This window comes from Balaenoptera acutorostrata, chromosome X (genome assembly GCF_949987535.1).
Source record: "Balaenoptera acutorostrata chromosome X, mBalAcu1.1, whole genome shotgun sequence".
Taxonomy (NCBI): Eukaryota; Metazoa; Chordata; class Mammalia; order Artiodactyla; family Balaenopteridae; genus Balaenoptera; species Balaenoptera acutorostrata.
Genome location: NC_080085.1, coordinates 101,360,949 through 101,381,410, shown reverse-complemented (window position 1 = coordinate 101,381,410; position 20,462 = coordinate 101,360,949). Strand labels below are relative to the sequence as shown.

The 20,462-nt window shown below is 38.1% G+C and overlaps 1 protein-coding gene across 3 annotated transcripts in view; it reads right to left on the bottom strand.

Annotated features, from left to right (window-relative positions):
• PLS3 (plastin 3) overlaps positions 1 to 20,462 on the bottom strand; it is a 91,973-nt gene that overhangs the window by 27,023 nt on the left and 44,488 nt on the right. For all 3 annotated transcript variants that reach the window (XM_057537937.1, XM_057537940.1, XM_057537938.1), the window contains exons 2-3: positions 19,408 to 19,488; positions 1,678 to 1,841 (exon numbers count right to left, since the gene is read on the bottom strand). In XM_057537937.1, the coding sequence (XP_057393920.1) occupies positions 1,678 to 1,841; positions 19,408 to 19,480 (237 nt within the window). In that variant the 5' untranslated portion in view covers positions 19,481 to 19,488. The remainder of the gene's footprint in view (positions 1 to 1,677; positions 1,842 to 19,407; positions 19,489 to 20,462) is intronic.

Sequence of the window (20,462 nt, the reverse complement as noted above, 5' to 3'; positions counted from 1 at the left end):
ATTCACTTTTTAAGAAAATACTAGGGTAATCACAGCCTTCACTTAAAAGCCACAAACAGCTGTGTGGAATCAGCAACGTTACAAAATATACAAAATTAAATATTTCCCTAAGATGATTTTTCTCAAAGACAATTTCATAACTGTGTCCTTAAAAATACTGGCACACTGCAAATCTTGATTATTTAAGTCTGTTCTTCCTAGTAGATTAAAAAATTCTGAGCAGAAAATTATATCAAAAATAAGTGATCATAGTTATCTACCACTCTAAGCTGCTTTAAACTCACAATTAAACATGCAGTTACAAGGGAGGCAAGTTATACATCAGAGGACATGCAAGCGCTCATACTGCAAGTCAATTGCAACTTACTATTGAACATAGGATTCGAAACAAAAGGCTTTGGCAATAACTGGAGACAAAAAATGGTGGGGAGGAGATCAGTATTTCAAGAGAAGATGGCAAGAACTATAGCATTATAGTTATGAAATATGTCTACATTTTAAAAAAAGTAACACTCCCCTCCTCCCAGCCACGCCCTGCCCCACCCCACCCCCAGGCAAATGCTATCAGTTGAGTAGACACCATTACTTAGTCAATTTGCTTCTGGAACTCTCAAGGTGTTCTAAAGGGGTTAATTCTAATCGGAAAAAACATATCAGAATTTCACCTCCTTTACTGAGCTATGGTTACTGATGGGAGTATATGCTATCATTTCAGGTGTCTTGGGGCAAAAACAAACCGTGGAAAAGGATAGGAGCACTAGGAAGTTTGTGATAAGTATTAGGCACTAATTACCTATCTGCAATATATGTAAGGAATGCCAAATTCGATCTAGTCAAACTCAGCCTTAAATGAATAATAAATAAAAACAATAAAATCTTAAGTGTTCTTAATTGAGGGGAGAGGCAACAGCTATTCTTTAATATATATCTCAAATACTTTGTTAATGAATATGGATGGAAAATGCCATATGTCTAGAAAAATCTTGACCCTGCTAGCTAGCAGCTAAAAGCATTAGGCTTCAATAGTGAGTACCACACATACACTCTCTAAGCACTGAGTATGGAACACTAGGTGCTTGGGGGTAGAAGAATTAAGAAATCAGCCCCTAACCTTGAAGAGTATTTGATGATACTAGAGAAGCAAGAAGAATTTTAAGTGCCTCTTCCAATGGACCGAAAAGATGTGCTTCTAACTTTTAATTATCAAAATCATCATCCTAGGGAAAACGGTACAGTTAAATACTACTACCACAAGAGTAGCAAACATCTTTTTATCAGAAAGTTCAACTCAGGAAGCGTCCAAGACTGTGAGTCAGGGTGTATCATTAAAATTTGGGAGTACACTGTTCCCGATAGAAAAAGCACTTCGAGGATGTCATTCCACACCTTGAAAAATGCCCTTTATTGATGCCCCCAAAGGAGACTGTTCACCTTACACAGTGAGCAGAGCGTTATATCTTTGATTCTGTCAGTGTTCTTTTCTTGATTCTTTTGTTAAGATATTCTAATGGCTAAAAGAATGAACTAAATGTAGTGGGTGGGATGAGAGAAATTTTATTAGTTATAACAGTACTACTATGATGTATTTAGGAACTTAATAGGACTTACTACTAAAAGACCCCACAAGACAAAGGAGCAATCATCACTTCTAATAATGGTAGGTTTTCACATACTTACATAAACAAATTCGTCAAAACTTATCTTCCCATCTTTATACCTGTCACCATCCAGCATGAGTTTTTGAATAATTTCTCTCACTTTATATCCCGGTAATGGCATATTAGCTTCCTTGAAAAGCTCATGAAGTTCATAGTCACAGATGAATCCATTGCTCTTGAGATCTTTGTAAAAAGGGAGACCAAGCAAAAATGGAAACAAATTAACCTATTAGAGTATTTTTCTTCATTTTAGGCTCAGTTCATAAGCTCGCCTAAATACAATGTTTTTCTTTCTTATTGTTTGGTACCTAAGGCTGTTTGAAAGGGAAATGCAAATTTTAACTGAAAAGGGCATGGTTTACATCATGCTTTTTATGTTCTAAACAGTGTATAAGTAGCTTTACTTAAAAATAGCATCCCTAATATTAAGAAAGCATAGTTGTTTAACAAAATTATTATTAAATCATAAAGCTGACAGGACTTTAAAAATTAAAGAATTAATAGATTATACACCAATAAAACACTGCCATGGTATAAAACAATTTCTACTGTAGCTATTTAGAAGTTTTATGCCCCTTATTCTCCCCTTAGTCTAATAGAACAGTTTATGAATTAATGCTGATTATATTACACAGCACACCTGAAATTACAATACCACCTTCAGTGCCAATTTTTTCAAGAGTTAATGTAAATAAACGTTAAGCCAAAACAAATATAGAGTTCATAAAAATAAATGCAGTCATGAGTAATGCAAATGTATAAATAAATTCTAAATTTTTGTGCTTTCATAACACTGTATCTAAGTGCTAATGAGGCTTATTCTGAAACTGTTAAAAATGGGAAAAAAACCTGATCAATGACGAAAAGTTAATTTATTGGAAAAGAGGGCTAATGTCCTGAGGGTTATAATCACTTGGGTATATTTTTTAAGTAAAGAAAGTTGGACTTTCAACAGCAATTTCAAATACTTATTGTTCAAAAATGCTTTTTATTCCTTAGGTCCTCCACTGATTTTCATATATAAATTTAATTATAATAAAGGGAAGCAATCTGAATAGAGAGATGACTCAAGATGACCACAACACCATTCAAGAAAATGTACTATGAAGTTAATCTATTTGATATATTACTGCTTAAAAACTGTACCAGAGGGCTTCCCTGGTGGCGCAGTGGTTGAGAATCTGCCTGCCAATGCAGGGGACACAGGTTCGAGCCCTGGTCTGGGAAGATCCCACATGCCACGGAGCAACTGGGCCCGTGAGCCACAACTACTGAGCCTGCACGTCTGGAGCCTGTGCTCCGCAACGGGAGAGGCCGCGATAGTGAGAGGCCCGCGCACCGCGATGAAGAGTGGCCCCCGCTTGCCGCAACTGGAGAAAGCCCTCGCACAGAAACGAAGACCCAACACAGCCAAAAATGGATAAATAAAATAAATAAACTTGAAAAAAAAAAGGCCACAAGCAAAATTATTAAAAAAAAAAAACCAAAAACTGTACCAGATACTGTTCCTGGGATTGGGGATACTGCAATCAATGAAAGAAAGTCTTGCTGTACAAAAGCTCACATTCTAATGACAACTAATAATCAAATAACATATAACATAAGGTATGATTATAAACATAATGTAATATGGCGTAAGTGCTATGAAGAAAAATAAAGAGGGGTTAGGGGTTAGACTAGGGGCTATTTTGCCCCTCAGGGAATATTCAGAAATGTCTGGAGACATTTTTGATTAGCACACACAGCTGGGGGTGGGGAAGATATTCCTCGCATCCAGTACATAGATGCCAGGGATGCAGCTAAATATCCTACAATGCATATGACCCCCCTTCCACAGAACTGTGCGGCCCAATATGTCAACGTTGAAGTTGAGGAACCCTGCATTATAGTGACAGCTGGGGATGTGGGTGGTGGTGGGGGTGCTATTTACATAGAATGCTCAAGGACAGCCACTTTGATGAGGTTATATTTGAATGAAGACTTATGTGAGGTAAGAAAGCACATCATATGGCTATCGGGGGGGAAAATTTTAGGTAAAGCAAACAGCAAATGCCAAGTCTCTGATGTGGAAGAGTGTCTGGTGTGTTTTGGGGACAGCAAAGATCCAGTATGACTTTAGCAGAGTGAGCAAAGGAGAAAATGAGAGATGAGGTCAGGGAACTGATCATAAAAGCTCTTATTCAAAATATTAAATCCCCTGTATGAAACCAATACATTGAAAGCTGATGATATTGTTATGTTTACTTTTAATGAAGTATATGATTTTAGAGTCAAATATTCTTAAACATAGATTACCATATTTTTAATCTATCAATTAAAATATCTATACTTTTAAAGCATCATCACCAAACTACCCAACACTTCTGAAAACCACTAATATTTCCTTTGAGGTAAAGCACTTGATTCCCCTAGGGCACATCTTCAAGTTTTTTTGCTTTGAACTTATAAAAGGCCATACATCAAACACTTGATTAGTAAAGTGTTCATATGCAGAAATCAATCCAGCAACAACATCTGCAGCTGCTAAAAAGAACAAAGTAATCCACGTGGCACTGTGGCAGGATTTTAGCAATTTTTGATGAGTGAAATTCTTGGGTTTCAATACACCTTCTCCTATGCATATACCTATTTCTCCCATTTTCTTTAAAAAGTTAAAAGAGAGGGGCTTCCCTGGTGGTGCAGTGGTTGAGAATCTGCCTGCCAATGCAGGGGACACGGGTTCGAGCCCTGGTCTGGGAAGATCCCACATGCCACGGAGCAACTGGGCCCGTGAGCCACAACTACTGAGCCTGCGCGTCTGGAGCCTGTGCCCCGCAACGGGAGGGGCCGCGATAGTGAAAGGCCCGCGCACCGCGATGAAGAGCGGCCCCCGCACCGCGATGAAGAGTGGCCCCCACTTGCCACAACTAGAGAAAGCCCTCACACGAAAGAAATAAAAAAAAAAAAAAAAAAAAAGTTAAAAGAGAGCTCAGTACTACAGAGTTAAGTGTGACAAAGTGAAAGATACACAGCATAGATGAAGGGACACAAGAGAGATTAATAGGACACCGGATCTAATTTCATCTTGGCTACTAATTTGCCCAAGTCATCTCTCCAGATCTTAGTTTTCTCATCTGTAAAAGGAGGGCTTTAGATCAAATGATCTCTAAGGTCCCCTTTTAGCTCAAAAAACTGGAGATAAAAACCATCATACACAGGAAAAATACAGAGTAATAACATTCTGATCACTACTATATCTCAGTATCTAAATACTATATTCCTTCATTTTATGATATCTTTAGAAAAGGAGATAGCTTATTCCTTGCAACTATCAAAACTCTTTCTGAGAGACCTTCAAGATGGCAGAAGAGTAAGCCATGGAGATCACCTTCCTCCCCACAAATACATCAGAAATACATCTACATGTGGAACAACTCCTACAGAACACCTACTGAACGCTGGCAGAAGACCTCAGACTTCCCAAAAGGCAAGAAACTCCCCACGTACCTGGGTAGGGCAAAAGAAAAAATAAAAAACAGAAACGAGAATAGGGACGGGACCTGCACCACGGGGAGGGAGCTGTGAAGGAGGAAAAATTTCTGCACACTAGGAAGCCCCCTCACTGGCAGGGATGGGAGCGGGGGAGCTTTGGAGCCACGGAGGAGAGCGCAGCAACAGGAGTGTGGAGGGCAAAGCAGAGAGATTCCCGCACAGAGGATCAGTGCCGACCAGCACTCACCAGCCTGAGAGGCCTGTCTGCTCACCCGCCGGGGCGGGCGGGGGCTGGGAGCTGAGGCTCGGGCTTCGGAGGTCAGATCCCAGGGAGAGGACTGGGGTTGGCTGCGTGAACACAGCCTGAAGGGGGCTAGTGAGCCACAGCTAGCCGGGAGGGAGTCCGGGAAAAAGTCTGGACCTGCCTAAGAGGCAAGAGACCATTGTGTCAGGGTGCATGAGGAGAGGGGATACAGAGTGCCACCAAAATGAGCTCCAGAGACGGGTGCGAGCCGCGGCTATCAGCGTGGACCCCAGAGATGGGCATGAGACGCTAAGGCTGCTCCTGCAGCCACCAAGAAGCCTATGAACAAGCACAGGTCACTATCCACACCTCCCCTCCCGGGAGCCTGTGCAGCCCGCCACTGCCAGGGTCCCGTGATCCAGGAACAACTTCCCCGGGAGAACACACCGCATGCTTCAGGCTGTTGTAATGTCACGCTGGCCTCTGCCGCCGCAGGCTCTCCCCGCATTCCGTACCCCTCCCTCCCCCCGGCCTGAGTGAGCCAGAGCCCCCTAATCAGCTGCTACTTTAACCCCGTCCTGTTTGAGTGAAGAACAGACGCCCTCAGGCCACCTACACGCAGAGGCAGGGCCAAATCCAAAGCTGAACCCCAGGGGCTATGTGAACAAAGAAGAGAAAGGGAAATCTCTCCCAGCAGCCTCAGGAGCAGTGGATTAAATCTCCACAGTCAACTTGATGTACCCTGCATCTGCGGCATACATGAATAGACAACAAATCATCCCAAAATTGAGTCAGTGGACTTTGAGAGCAGTGAAATATATATATTTATTTACTGATTTGGTTGCTCTCTTCCTTTACATATATATATATATATGTGTGTGTGTGTTTATTTATATTTTCTCTTTTTGTGAGTGTGTATGTGTATGCTTCTTTGTGTGATTTTGTCTGTATAGCTTTGCTTTTACCATTTGTCCTAGGGTACTGTATGTCCGTACTGTTTTTTTTTTTAAGTATAGCTTTTAGCACTTGTTATCATTGGTGGATTTGTTTTTTGGTTTGGGTGCTCTCTTCTTTCTTTCTTTTTTTTCTTTTTTTATTACTTTTTAATTTTTAAAAATTTTTAATAATTATTTTTTATTTTTATTTTAATAACTTTATTTTATTTTTTTCTTTCTTTCTTTTTTTCTCCCTTTTTTTCTGAGCCGTGTGGCTGACAGGGTCTTGGTGCTCCGATCAGGTGTCAGGCCTGAGCCTCTGAGGTGGGAGAGCCAAGTTCAGGACATTGGTCCACAAGAGACCTCCCGGCTCCACATAATATCAAAAGGCGAAAGCCCTCCCAGAGATCTCCATATCAATGCTAAGACCCAGCTCCACTCAACGACCAGTAAGCTACAGTGCTGGACACCCTATGCCAAACAACTAGCAAGACAGGAACACAACCTCACCCATTAGCAGAGAGGCTGCCTAAAATCATAATAAGGTCACAGACACCCCAAAACACACCAGCAAACGCGGTCCTGCCCACCAAAAAGACAAGATCCAGCCTCATCCACCAGAACACAGGCACTAGTCCCCTCCACCAGGAAGCCTACACAACCCACTGAACCAACCTTAGCCACTGGGAACAGACACCAAAAACAATGTGAACTACAAACCTGCAGCCTGTGAAAAGGAGACCCCAAACAGTAAGTTAAGCAAAATGAGAAGACAGAGAAGCACACAGCAGATGAAGGAGCAAGGTAAAAACCCACCAGACCAAACTAATGAAGAGGAAGTAGGCAGTCTACTGAAAAAGAATTCAGAGTAATGATAGTAAAGATGATCCAAAATCTTGGAAATAGAATGGAGAAAATACAAGAAACGTTTAACAAGGACCCAGAAGAACTAAAGAGCAAACAAACAATGATGACCAGCACAATAAGTGAAATGAAAAATTCTCTAGAAGGAATCAATAGCAGAATAACTGAGGCAGAAGAACGGATAAGTAACCTGGAAGATAAAATAGTGAAAATAACTACGCAGAGCAGAATAAAGAAAAAAGAATGAAAAGAATAGAGGACAGTCTCAGAGACCTCTGGGACAACATTAAACGCACCAACATTCAAATTATAGGGGTCCCAGAAGAAGAAGAGAAAAAGAAAGGGACTGAGAAAATATTTGAAGAGATTATATTGAAAACTTCCCTAATATGGGAAAGGAAATAGTTAATCAAGTCCAGGAAGCACAGACAGGATAAATCCAAGGAGAAACACGCCAAGACACGTATTAATTAAACTATGAAAAATTCAATACAAAGAAAAAATATTCAAAGCAGCAAGGGAAAAACAACAAATAACATACAAGGGAATCCCCATAAGGTTAACAGCTGATCTTTCAGCAGAAACTCTGCAAGCCAGAAGGGAGTGGCAGGGCATATTTAAAGTGATGAAAGGGAAAAACCTACAACCAAGATTACTCTACGCATCAAGGATCTCATTCAGATTCGATGGAGAAATTAAAACCTTTACAGACAAGCAAAAACTAAGAGAATTCAGCACCACCAAACCAGCTTTACAACAAATACTAAAGGAACTTCTCTAGGCAGGAAACACAGGAGAAGGAAAAGACCTACAATAACAAACCCAAAACAATTAAGAAAATGGTAATAGGAACATATGTATTGATAATTACCTTAAATGTAAATGGATTAAATGCTCCAACCAAAAGACATAGACTGGCTGATTGGATACAAAAACAAGACGCATATATATGCTGTCTACAAGAGACCCACTTCAGACCTAGGGACACATACAGACTGAAAGTGAGGGGACAGAAAAAGATATTCCATGCAAATGGAAATCAAAAGGAAGCTGGAGCAGCAATTCTCATATCAGACAAATAGACTTTAAAATAAAGACCATTACAAGAGACAAAGAAGGACACTATATAATGATCAAGGGATCAATCCAAGAAGAAGATATAACAATTGTAAATATTTATGCACCCAACATAGGAGCACCTCAATACATAAGGCAAATACTAACATCCATAAAAGGGGAAATCGACATTAACACAATCATAGTGGGGGATTTTAATACCCCACTTTCACCAATGGACAGATCATCCAAAATGAAAATAAATAAGGAAACACAAGCTTTAAATGGTACATTAAACAAGATGGACTTAATTGATATTTATAGGACATTCCATCCAAAAACAACAGAATACACCTTCTTCTCAAGTGCTCAGGGAACATTCTCCAGGATAGATCATAACTCGGGTCACAAATCAAGTCTTGGTAAATTTAAGAAAACTGAAATCGTATCAAGCATCTTTTCCAACCACAATGCTATGAGACTAGATATCAATTGCAGGAAAAAATCTGTAAAAAATACAAACACATGGAAGCTAAACAATACACTACTTAATAACCAAGAGATCACTGAAGAAATCAAAGAGGAAATCAAAAAATACCTAGAAACAAATGACAATGAAAACACGACGACCCAAAACCTATGAGATGCAGCAAAAGCAGTTCTAAGAGGGAAGGTTATAGCAATACAATCCTACCTCGAAACAAAAAACATCTCAAATAAACAACCTAACCTTACAGCTAAAGCCATTAGAGAAAGAAGAACAAAAAAATATGAAAGTTAGCAGAAGGAATGAAATCATAAAGATCAGATCAGAAATAAATGAAAAAGAAATGAAGGAAACAATAGCAAATATCAATAAAACTAAAAGCTGGTTCTTTGAGAAGATAAACAAAATTGATAAACCATTAGCCAGACTCATCAAGAAAAAAAGGGAGAAGACTCAAATCAACAGAATTAGAAATGAAAAGGAGAAGTAACAACTGACACTGCAGAAATACAAAGGATCATGAGAGATTACTACAAGCAACTATATGCCAATAAAATGGACAACCTGGAAGAAATGGACAAATTCTTAGAAATGCACAACCTTCTGAGACTGAACCAGGAAGAAATAGAAAATATGAACAGACCAATCACAAGCACTGAAATTGAGACTGTGATTAAAAATCTTCCAACAAACAAAAGCCCAGGACCAGACGGCTTCACAGGCGAATTCTATCAAACATTTAGAGAAGAGCTAACACCTATCCTTCTCAAACTCGCCCAAAACATAGCAGAGGGAGGAACACTCCCAAACTCATTCTACGAGGCCACCATCAGTGTGATACCAAAACCAGACAAAGATGTCACAAAGAAAGAAAACTACAGGCCAATATCACTGTTGAACACAGATGCAAAAATCCTCAACAAAATACTAGCAAACAGAATCCAACAGCACATTAAAAGGATCATACACCATGATCAAGTGGGTTTTATCCCAGGAATGCAAGGATTCTTCAATATACGCAAATCAATCAATGTGATATACCATATTAATAAATTGAAGGATAAAAAGCATATGATCATCTCAATAGATGCAGAAAAAGCTTTCGACAAAATTCAACACCCATTTATGATAAAAACCCTCCAGAAAGTAGGCATAGAGGGAACTTTCCTCAACATAATAAAGGGCATATATGACAAACCCACAGCCAACATCATTCTTAATGGTGAAAAACTGAAACCTTTTCCACTAAGATCAGGAACAAGACAAGGTTGCCCACTCTCACCACTATTATTCAACATAGTTTTGGAAGTTTCAGCCACAGCAATCAGAGAAGAAAAAGAAATAAAGGGAATCCAAATTGGAAAAGAAGAAGTAAAGCTGTCACTGTTTGCAGATGACATGATAGTATACATAGAGAATCCTAAAGATGCTACCAGAAAACTACTAGAGCAAATCAATGAATTTGGTAAAGTAGCAGGATACAAAATTAAGGCACAGAAATCTCTTGCATTCCTATACCCTAATGATGAAAAATCTGAAAGAGAAATTAAGGAAACACTGCCATATACCATTGCAACAAAAAGAATAAAATACCTAGGAATAAACCTACCTAAGGAGACAAAAGACCTGTATGCAGAAAACTATAAGACACTGATGAAAGAAATTAAAGATGATACAAACAGATGGAGAGATATACCGTGTTCTTGGATTGGAAGAATCAACATTGTGAAAATGACTCTACTACCCAAAGCAATCTACAGATTCAGTGCAATCCCTATCAAACTACCAATGGCATTTTTCACAGAACTAGAAGAAAAAATCGCACAATTTGTATGGAAACACAAAAGACCCCAAATAGCCAAAGCAATCTTAAGAAAGAAAAACGGAGCTGGAGGAATCAGGCTTCCGGACTTCAGACTGTAGTACAAAGCTACAGTAATCAAGACAGTATGGTACTGGCACAAAAACAGAAATATAGATCAATGCAACAGGACAGAACGCTCAGAGATAAACCCATGCACATATGGTCATCTTATCTTTGAGAAAGGAGGCAAGAGTAACAATGGAGAAAAGACAGCCTCTTCAATAAGTGGTGCTGGGAAAACTGGACAGGTACATGTAAAAGAATGAAATTAGACACTCCCTAACACCACACACAAAAATAAACTCAAAATGGATTAAAGCCCAAAATGTAAAGCCAGACACTATCAAACTCTTAGAGGAAAATATAGGCAGAACACTCTATGACATAAATCACAGCAAGATCCTTTTTGACCCACCTCCTAGAGAAATGGAAATAAAAACAAAAATAAATCAACGGGACCTAATGAAACTTCAAAGCTTTTGCACAGCAAAGGAAACCATAAACAAGACGAAAAGACAACCCACAGAATGGGAGAAAATATTTGCAAATGAAGTAACTGACAAAGGATTAATCTCCAAAATTTCCAAGCAACTCATGCAGCTCCATATCAAAAAAACAAACAACCCAATCCAAAAATGGGCAGAAGACCTAAATAGACATTTCTCCAAGGAAGATATACAGATTGCCAACAAACACATGAAGGAATGCTCAACATCATTAACCATTAGAGAAATGCAAATCAAAACCACAATGAGGTATCACCTCACACCAGTCAGAATGGCCATCATCAAAAACTCTACAAACAATAAATGTTGGAGAGGATGTGGAGAAAAGGGAACCCTCTTGCACTGTTGGTGGGAATGTAAATTGATACAGCCACTATGGAGAACAGTATGGAGGTTCCTTAAAAAACTAAAAATAGAACTACCATACGACCCAGCAATCCCACTACTGGGCATATATCCTGAGAAAACCATAATTCAAAAAGAGTCATGTACCACAATGTTCACTGCAGCTCTATTTACAACAGCCAGGACATGGAAGCAACCTAAGTGCCCATCGACAGATGAATGGATAAAGAAGATGTGGCACACATATACAATGGAATATTACTCAGCCATAAAAAGGAACGAAATTGAGTTATTTGTAGTGAGGTGGATGGACCTAGAGTCTGTCATACAGAGTGAAGTAAGTCAGAACGGGAAAAACAAATACCGTACGCTAACACATATACATGGAATCTAAAAAAAAGAAATGGTTCTGAAGAACCTAGGGGCAGGACAGGAATAAAGACGCAGACGTAGAGAATGGACTTGAGGACACGGGGAGGGGGAAGCGTAAGCTGGGACAAAGTGAGAGTGGCATGGACGTATATACACTACCAAATGTAAAATAGCTAGCTAGTGGGAAGCAGCCGCATAGCACAGGGAGATCAGCTCGGTGCCTTGCGACCACCTAGAGGGGTGGCATAGGGAGGGTGGGAGGGAGACGCAAGAGGGAGGAGATATGGGGATATATGTATAGCTGATTCACTTTGTTATAAAGCAGAAACTAACACACCATTGTAAAGCAATTATACTCCAATAAAGATGTTAAAAAAAATGAGTTACCAAGAAGAAAATTAAATTTAAAAAAAAAACTGTTTCCACGCCAGCAATTTCTGATAGAAAGATATTTTTAAATGTATTCTACTTTTCTCTGACTTCTGAAATGACATATCTGAGCAAAATTTAAGCATGTTATTTACTCCAGTTTAGAGCTAGAGTGTTGTTCTTTTTGTATTCTCAGGGATACAACAGAAGTGGAAGGTAGAGATGTTTAAAAATAAATATTGGAGAACTATAATGAATTCAGGGCTACATGAAACGGATACAGGCCCTGAGAGTCTAGTCTATCTGGCAGTTTCTTCGCTTTAGGTAGAAGAGAGGTACAGGCAATGGGGGAACTACCACTTGTGTGCACCCTCTCTGAAATAACCTCTCTTGAGCATTAATTAGAAGCTCACTGATGTGATTAAAAGATGCCAGGAAGTAGCCACCCTAAAATATAACTAACATAAAATAACCACATGTGGAAATACCATTTTGAAGTAAGTGTAGTAGTAACAGATGCTTTTAGTAATGGACAGGAACGTTTTAAAGGGCGGTTGGAGGAATAAGAATTTGTCATTACCTGACAATCTTATGAGACTGTAAATCTCTTGATGAAGATTCTTCTAAACCTTTTTATCTCCCACCCCAATATGTAGCACAGTACCTTGCATAGAATAAGCAGAGGGAAAAATAATTTTTGTAGAATCATTGATCCTCAAGTATTTTTTAGTTAATTTTTATTGGAGTACAGTTGCTTTACAATGATGTATTAGTTTCTGCTGTACAGCAAAGTGCATCAGTTATACATATACATATATCCACCCTTTTTTAGATTCTGTTCCCATATAGGTCATTACAGAGTATTGAGTAGAGTTCCCTGTGCCATACAGTAGGTTCTTATTAGGATCCTCAAGTATTAAACCAGGAAAAGAATGCTCTAATCTAATGAGCATTTAAAAAACAGAACTAAGCAAACAACAATGACCAAAAATTGCAGAAATAGCACTGAAAAACTGAATGGCAATTCATCAGGAAACCCTGAGGACAGAAATATCCCTTAAATAACATTCAATCTCATTCCCTTTGTTCTAATTCTGTCCCCACCCAGCAGCCTTCACATCTGTAATTTGGTTTTCTAAGTGAACACACCCACCAAGGAGTCTCCAAGTAGACTACCAGTGATGGCTGTCAGGTCAGGACCTCTCTCTCTCGTTCTAAATGTAGAAACCTGCTTTGACTTTATTAAGAAATACCTGTGCATTTGTATAGCAGGAGTCAACCTCCAGAGCAAACTGAGTACCTACTCTGTGGCAGGCACAGCGCTAGACACCAAAGATACAGAATTAATCAGACAGAATCTGTGGCTCTTACTTGAAATTGTGGCTTCAAAATACTTATAAAAATTTGGAGTCACTTTGAATCTCTTTCCTGTATCTTTCCTGATATGGGAAAAGAATCATTGACCATGTGTCATCTACTTTTACATATTTGTGAAGTTTTATCTACTCTGTTTCTCCATATTTTTAACAGCAGATCTGGCTTGTAATACCTCCCGAGATCAAAGGCATTTTAGTGTTAGTACTAGTAAATTACTGCAAGGTTTTCTTAGAGTCCCTAAATCATACCTTTTGAAGAAAACAATTTTAATTTCAATAAGGCAGAGGGAGCCTAAAAAGGCAGCTTGCAATTAATTTTGGAAAATCTCCCAGCTGCTAAAGTACTTGAAAGACAAAACAGTGTGCAATTATTTTAAAAGAGTTTTATGCTAATTTTATTTCCAATCCCCAGCCAAAACACACACACACACACACACACACACACACACACACACACACACCCTTAAACAATATCAGAGATCTAATGTGCTGCGCTTCGGAAGGCTAGAATATGTGACAGCACAAAGGCATTTTAGAAAGCTTCCCCCTCTTCAGTGACATTATTAACCAGGAGCTCGAGACTATGTTTGATGGTGAACTTTTCCTATTCTGAGTTTTGACATAAACATGAGAATTTAATAACAAATGGACCCCAAAACACAGCTCTAGATTGAAAGCAGTTTTAACAGCTGGAAATCACAACCTCCTGGCATGATGGCAGTCCTTTATTTTCTCATTAAAGCTGCCAGTATTCTGAAGGCCCTTTCTGGCTCATTTGCCCCTTCCTTGTTAACTACAGATACTGGTGTGGGGTGGAACAGGTTCTGCATTTCGAAGACTCTTCTGTTCCAGCATCATATTTTCGACCACCCGATAAAGTAGATATTATCATACAGCCTGTATTATCTACAGCATTCTCAATGTTTCTGCAAACACAGGTCTCAACTGTACGGTTCAGAAAATATGGTCAGTGTGGGCAGACACTGACGGGCTGCAGGCAAAAAGAAGAAACTCCACCTACCCAATGAACAAAGTTCCCGCATGGAGTCCAGAGCTGAACTTCAAGAAATGGATCAAGTGTTCTATTTTTAAAGAAAGATTGCTATACAAAAAATCACTAAGACACTCCCAGTGCTGTACCAGAGAGGCCAGTGTCTCAGTATCTTTCAAACTGGCTGCTGAATTCATCAGAAAGGAACCAAATGTTTTTAACAACAGATCCTCTCTGTCTGTCTGTCTCTATGATGACACGTGTAGGTTCACATCTGCATTGTTTTGAAAGAAACCTCATTATGCTCTCTTACCAAGTATTATTTTAGATGCCAGTTAACTCTCCCAAAACCCTCCCCCCAAGTAACCTTAAAGTAAATAAACTTATTATACAGCCATGTTCCTGCAGAAGTTTGAATCACACCAAGAATGCATATCCTTAAAAGGAAATGTTTTCCCTCCCCTTGCATCCTGTTATTTAAGCTATTTTAAGTACTTGTCTGGAGAAAGCTGAGCCAGAATTCAAGTGGTTTTGATTTTAGCTGCTGTTTTACACTGCCCATGTCCAGGTGGTATGTGGTACAATCTATCACTTCAAATGCATCTTTTGGGGTGCTACTTTGTCTTATAAATCTGACAGTGAGAAAGACCGGGATTTCCCTTGACCCCTGGGTTTTGTGTGTAACTGTGTGTTGCTTTATTCATCCCTGAATCTGTTAAATCTAGTGTCTTTCTTTATAAACAGGTCACGTATGTGTGTCCTCATCTGCAACACATATGCAACCTCTTTACAAACCCACTACGGACAGTACTCATTAGGACTTAAAGAAGAAAACCAATCAAGTGCAGATGCACATCCTTTCAGAAAAGCTGTGTTTAAAAGTTCCATTTAGTTTAACCAATATATTCCACAAATTTTTTGCACTAAAAAAATGACAAAAGGAATCTATATATTTAACAATAATGGATTTAAACACACACACACACACACACACACGATCCTGATTGCCTATGAAAGCACACAAAATATTAATTTAAAAGACTCAGCCAAAAGACTTGTGCAGAAGAATTTAGATAATATTCCACCCTCAGATCTAAGCAATAAAGTCGAGCTTTCATTAGGCATTAAAACTTTAGAAAAGGCAGCTGCTAAACATCTCCAGATGCTTAAACACGGGTTTTGCCTTTCACAGCTTATACCTTTTGAGGTAGCTCATTCCAGCGAATACATATAAGAGGCAGTTTAATGAGTCCCAGCTAAGGATAGAATAGAGGTCGCTACCAAAGAGTTCATCCTAATAGTGGATCCCCAAAGGTGGAGGTCAATTACAGCTGAAGGCTGGACAAGGTTAGAGGTCTGAGACCAGGCAATCAAAAATGCTGTCTATCAATTGTTTTCCAACTCAAAATTTCCAGCAGTTTGGCCATCATTTTCCACCTGCTGACACTTCCCCACTTAAAAAATATACACACCCACACGAGCGCATTCTCGCACACCCCCAATCTGTGCTCCTATCTTCCACACAGTCAAAACATGGTTTTCAGACTATCCTGAGACCTTCATTTCTAATATTCCATCGATAATTAACCAGATGGCACAGTGAAAGAGCACTGGTTTTTTTTTTTTTTTTGGTTGGGCTGTAGTTTTAATTTTTTAAGCCATAATTAAACAAATATGCACTGGTGCCGTCTTATTGAATACTAAAAGTAAATTAAAAGAAACCACCATGCTTTTTGCGGCATCATCCTGATGTGGTTTTTATATACTAGAGAATATCAAGTAATTTGAAATAACTCAACTTCCTGAGATGAGGAAATCTGGTACAGCTACAATCACCATAACCAAAAATTTTTGTCTTAGTTTGGTGGGCAGCCTCAAAGGAATATACCCACACTCTTCCTAGTCATTTATGAAACCCCATTATTTTATTTCAAAAGTGCTGAATTCCTGTTTGGAAAAAAAACCTGAGCGGCTATTGCTTAGGAGAGAAAAAAGCGTTTGCAGGACTAAAGACAATCTGAGAAGATCTACATTACATGAATTTATCTTTATGACAAGGCATCATTCAAATGACCTTTAGCTTCCATAACAAGATTAAAGTCCCAGAGTGTAAAAGACATTTTCTCCTTGGTAAAATATTTACTTCCTAAGTGTTCTGAAAAGTTTTATTTATTCTTCTTTAGAATGAACTTATACAGCATTGCAGCATTTTAAATTAAAACAGAAACATTATGAGGTAGGAAAAAATGAGAGCCAAGGCTTCTGCTATCCCAGTGGAAAATACTGGAAACAAATGTTGAGAAAACGAAAATAATTAAATGAAAATATACTGCTTGGAACTTAACTCTAAGCAGGTGCAGAAAGTGAGTGAAAGGAGAATTGTAAATCTTAATACTCGATTTTTATTGCTAGTAAAGAGAGTTTCAAAGCACTATTAATTGATTGAACAAAACCCATGATTAGTGGTAATTACAGAGATTTTCTCCACACACTATTATTTTGCTGAATTTCTAAAGAGATAATCAAGGCTATTATTTTTAATAGATGGGAAAAATCATGTAATGATTTCCATACTGTGTCACAATTGAACTGAGACAAAGTAGTCCTCCCTCCCCTCCCCTCCCCATAAGAAAGAACTGTCAGGAAAATAGGTTATAGAGCTTGTTTTTAAAATCAAGTTTCCCTGAATGAAAAAAAAAAAGGATTTCCATAACACCTTTGACAGTTGCCTAAGGGCTCTGCAAATAAGAATAACTAAAAACTACAAATATTTTAAAGGAAAATCAAAAGATTCAGCTGGGTCTTTAAACACTTTTCTAAAAGACAGACTATACACAAGCATATTAAAAATATGCTGAAAAATATAAATTTTATGTGTTACATTGTAATGGCCAAAGCCTTCAGAATAAATTCCGCCATGATGAAAATCTTCATAACAAAGACCGCTTGTGATAATGACAAAGTCCCAGTACATGAAAAGACTACCTATAATTCCTTCGAATTCAATCAATTAACTATTTATGTATTGAAAACCTAACGTGTGCAACAGTAAGCTAGATACTGAGGGGGAATAGAAAATAATAATATGTGGAACAGACAGAAATTTTGGACTCCAGAATCCCTATTTACAGCATATAGAGTAATAAGAGTCTACATATCATAGAAATACATGCCTGGTAGGGCTTCGATAAGACACACGGCTCAATCTCCCGCCTTTGGGAAGGTGTTTGCCTACCCTAAACCCTCCAAGATGTATGATTTAAAGTAAGACAGTAGTTCCGCAATGACCCTTTCTTGCAGTCCAAGCTCTAATTGATCTCTCAGTTCAATTTAGCCCTGTTTCCTCCTTGGAGATAACTGTTCAACCCTCTTTATATCATTAAGCTTTAAAAGAGCAATTAAGCTCTTTTACTGATAAAAGTATCCCAGTGCCATCAGGTAAGCCATATCCAAATTAGCTTTAATTTTTAAAAAAATATTGCACACAAATATTTCCAAGATGCTACACATGAGAACAAGGCTTGTATTCAACAATAAACATTGATTTGAGGAGGTGAGGCCTTGCAGGTTAAGCAATAGCAATAAGGTCCCCACCCCAAAATCCTATTCATAAAAAAAACAAATCAGGCTGCCCCAAACACTGAAAGATGAATATAAATAAAACAGAAGGCTTGAAGGAAACAATTATGATAAGAACAATTTCTACAGAATAATGTGATTTAAAAAGTCTTGCAGCCAAGAATTCACCTGCTGTTTTTTCATGATCAATCTATATTAAACTGAGTAGTACACTTCTTCCAGTAAGTGATATCTATGGCAAGTTAATTGACTGCCTTTTTTTCGTACACACACACACACACACACACACACACACACACACACACACAATAGTGTTAGATCCAGGACTTATTTTTTCCTAGTTAGAATTCTGATGGGATTATGAATAGTCACGCTGGCTGGGGTGTCATTATTTTTGCCAAGGCACGTTGTTATTACTAAATGACTTCATAGAAAATGTTGCTCATAAATGTATGGGAATAGGGATGTGTATTTCCTCACTTTTCACGATGGGGTTCCCAACACAGGTCAAAGAGTAGATTCTGATTTAAATAACAAATCATTTTGATTTAACTTCATACCCTTTAATCAAGGAGATACCAAATAGTATTAGTCTCCCTCTCAAAGCACATGTTGACTCATGTAAGCACACACATCAATAATCAGGTCTTACCTTGTTTTCTCATTATCTTCACTGACTTGACCTGAGCACTGAAATTTGGAATGTAAATACTATAAATTGCTTCCATAGCTGCTGAATTCGAAGACATGTTATGTGATGTTTAAGGATAAACCAAGTGGCATGCTAATCCTTCCCATCTTATACTGATGCTAATTCAATTTAAGAAGGTCGAACAGTGTGCATTCTCCAAAGGCACATAAGATCCATGAAAAAGGCAGGAAAGCCACGCTAATTAGGGAAAGGTAAAACATCATCTAATGGTTCTTAACATCTTCAGGGGTCACCTGGCCCTTTAAGAATATGGTGAAAGCTCCAAATCCTCTCCTCAGAAAAATATGATACACAAAATACGATAACAACACAAAATTTGTCTAAAAATTTCAGGAGCCACAGCAGCCCCCAGTTAAAGACTGGGACCCTGGACTAAAAACCTTTGACCGTATTACATACTAGATATAATTAGCAATAACACAGTTTAAAGTGTAGCTTCTAAAACTTTATTCCATTGGTTTTAACTACCTTGCCCTAAGTTTCATGATTAACCATTCATATAACTTTTCAGAGAAATAACTTTGATTAGTACCAAATAAAGATTGCTTTACTATAGTTACTCTACAAAAAACACTTACCGACTTTTGCAAAGGCCTCTTTGAGCTCATCAAGCTCATCTTTGGAAATCTGAGTGGTAGCCATCTCATCCATTTAAAGATCTAAAGAGAAACCAGAAGGGTTTAAGACTTTAAACAGAAACAGAGTCATAGATACAGAGAACAGGTAGTTGCCAGAGGGGAGGGGGGAGGGGGAGGAAAGAAATGTGAGGGAGCTTAAGAGGTACAAACTTCCAATTATAAATTGGAAAATAAATAAGTCACAGGTATGAAATGTACAGTGTGGGGAACATAGTTAATAACTATGTAATATCTTTGTGTGGTGACACATGACAACTAGACTTATCATGGTGATCAGTTTGAAATGTACAGAAGTATCGAATCACTATGTTGAGTAACAGGAACTAACAGTGCTGTGGGTCAATTATACTTCAAAAACAAACTCATAGAAAAAGAGATCAGATTTGCGGTTACCAGAGGCAGAGGTAAGGGGAGGGGTAATTGGATGAAGGTGATCAAAAGGTACAAACTTCCAGCGATAAGATAAATAAGTACTAGAGATGTAATGTACAACACCATAAATATAATTTAAACTGCTGTGTGTTATATATGAAAGTTGTTAAGAGAGGAAATCCTAAGAGTTCTCATCACAAGGAAAACAATTTTTTTCTATTTCTTTTATTTTGTATCTATATGAGATAATGCATGTTTACTAAATTTATTATGATAATTATTTCATGATGTATAGAAATCAAATCATTTTGCTGTTCACCTTAAACTTCATACAGTGCTGTATGTCAATTATATCTCAATGAAACTGGAAGAAAAACATTTTTTAAGACTTAAAAAAATTTTGTGATGATTATAAGCACTCCTGCAAACTCTGATTTTAGGGATAATTTAGACTTTCTAGAAATGCAAACTACTAAAAACATCTGAATAGGTCCCCATATTTCTAGCTACAGCCATAATAAAGAAAACAAACAAATGAGAACTTATCATTTACCAAAAGTTATTCAGAAAAAAATACTTGTGAATCTTCCTTTCAAGGACAAAATCTTACATTACGTTCAAAG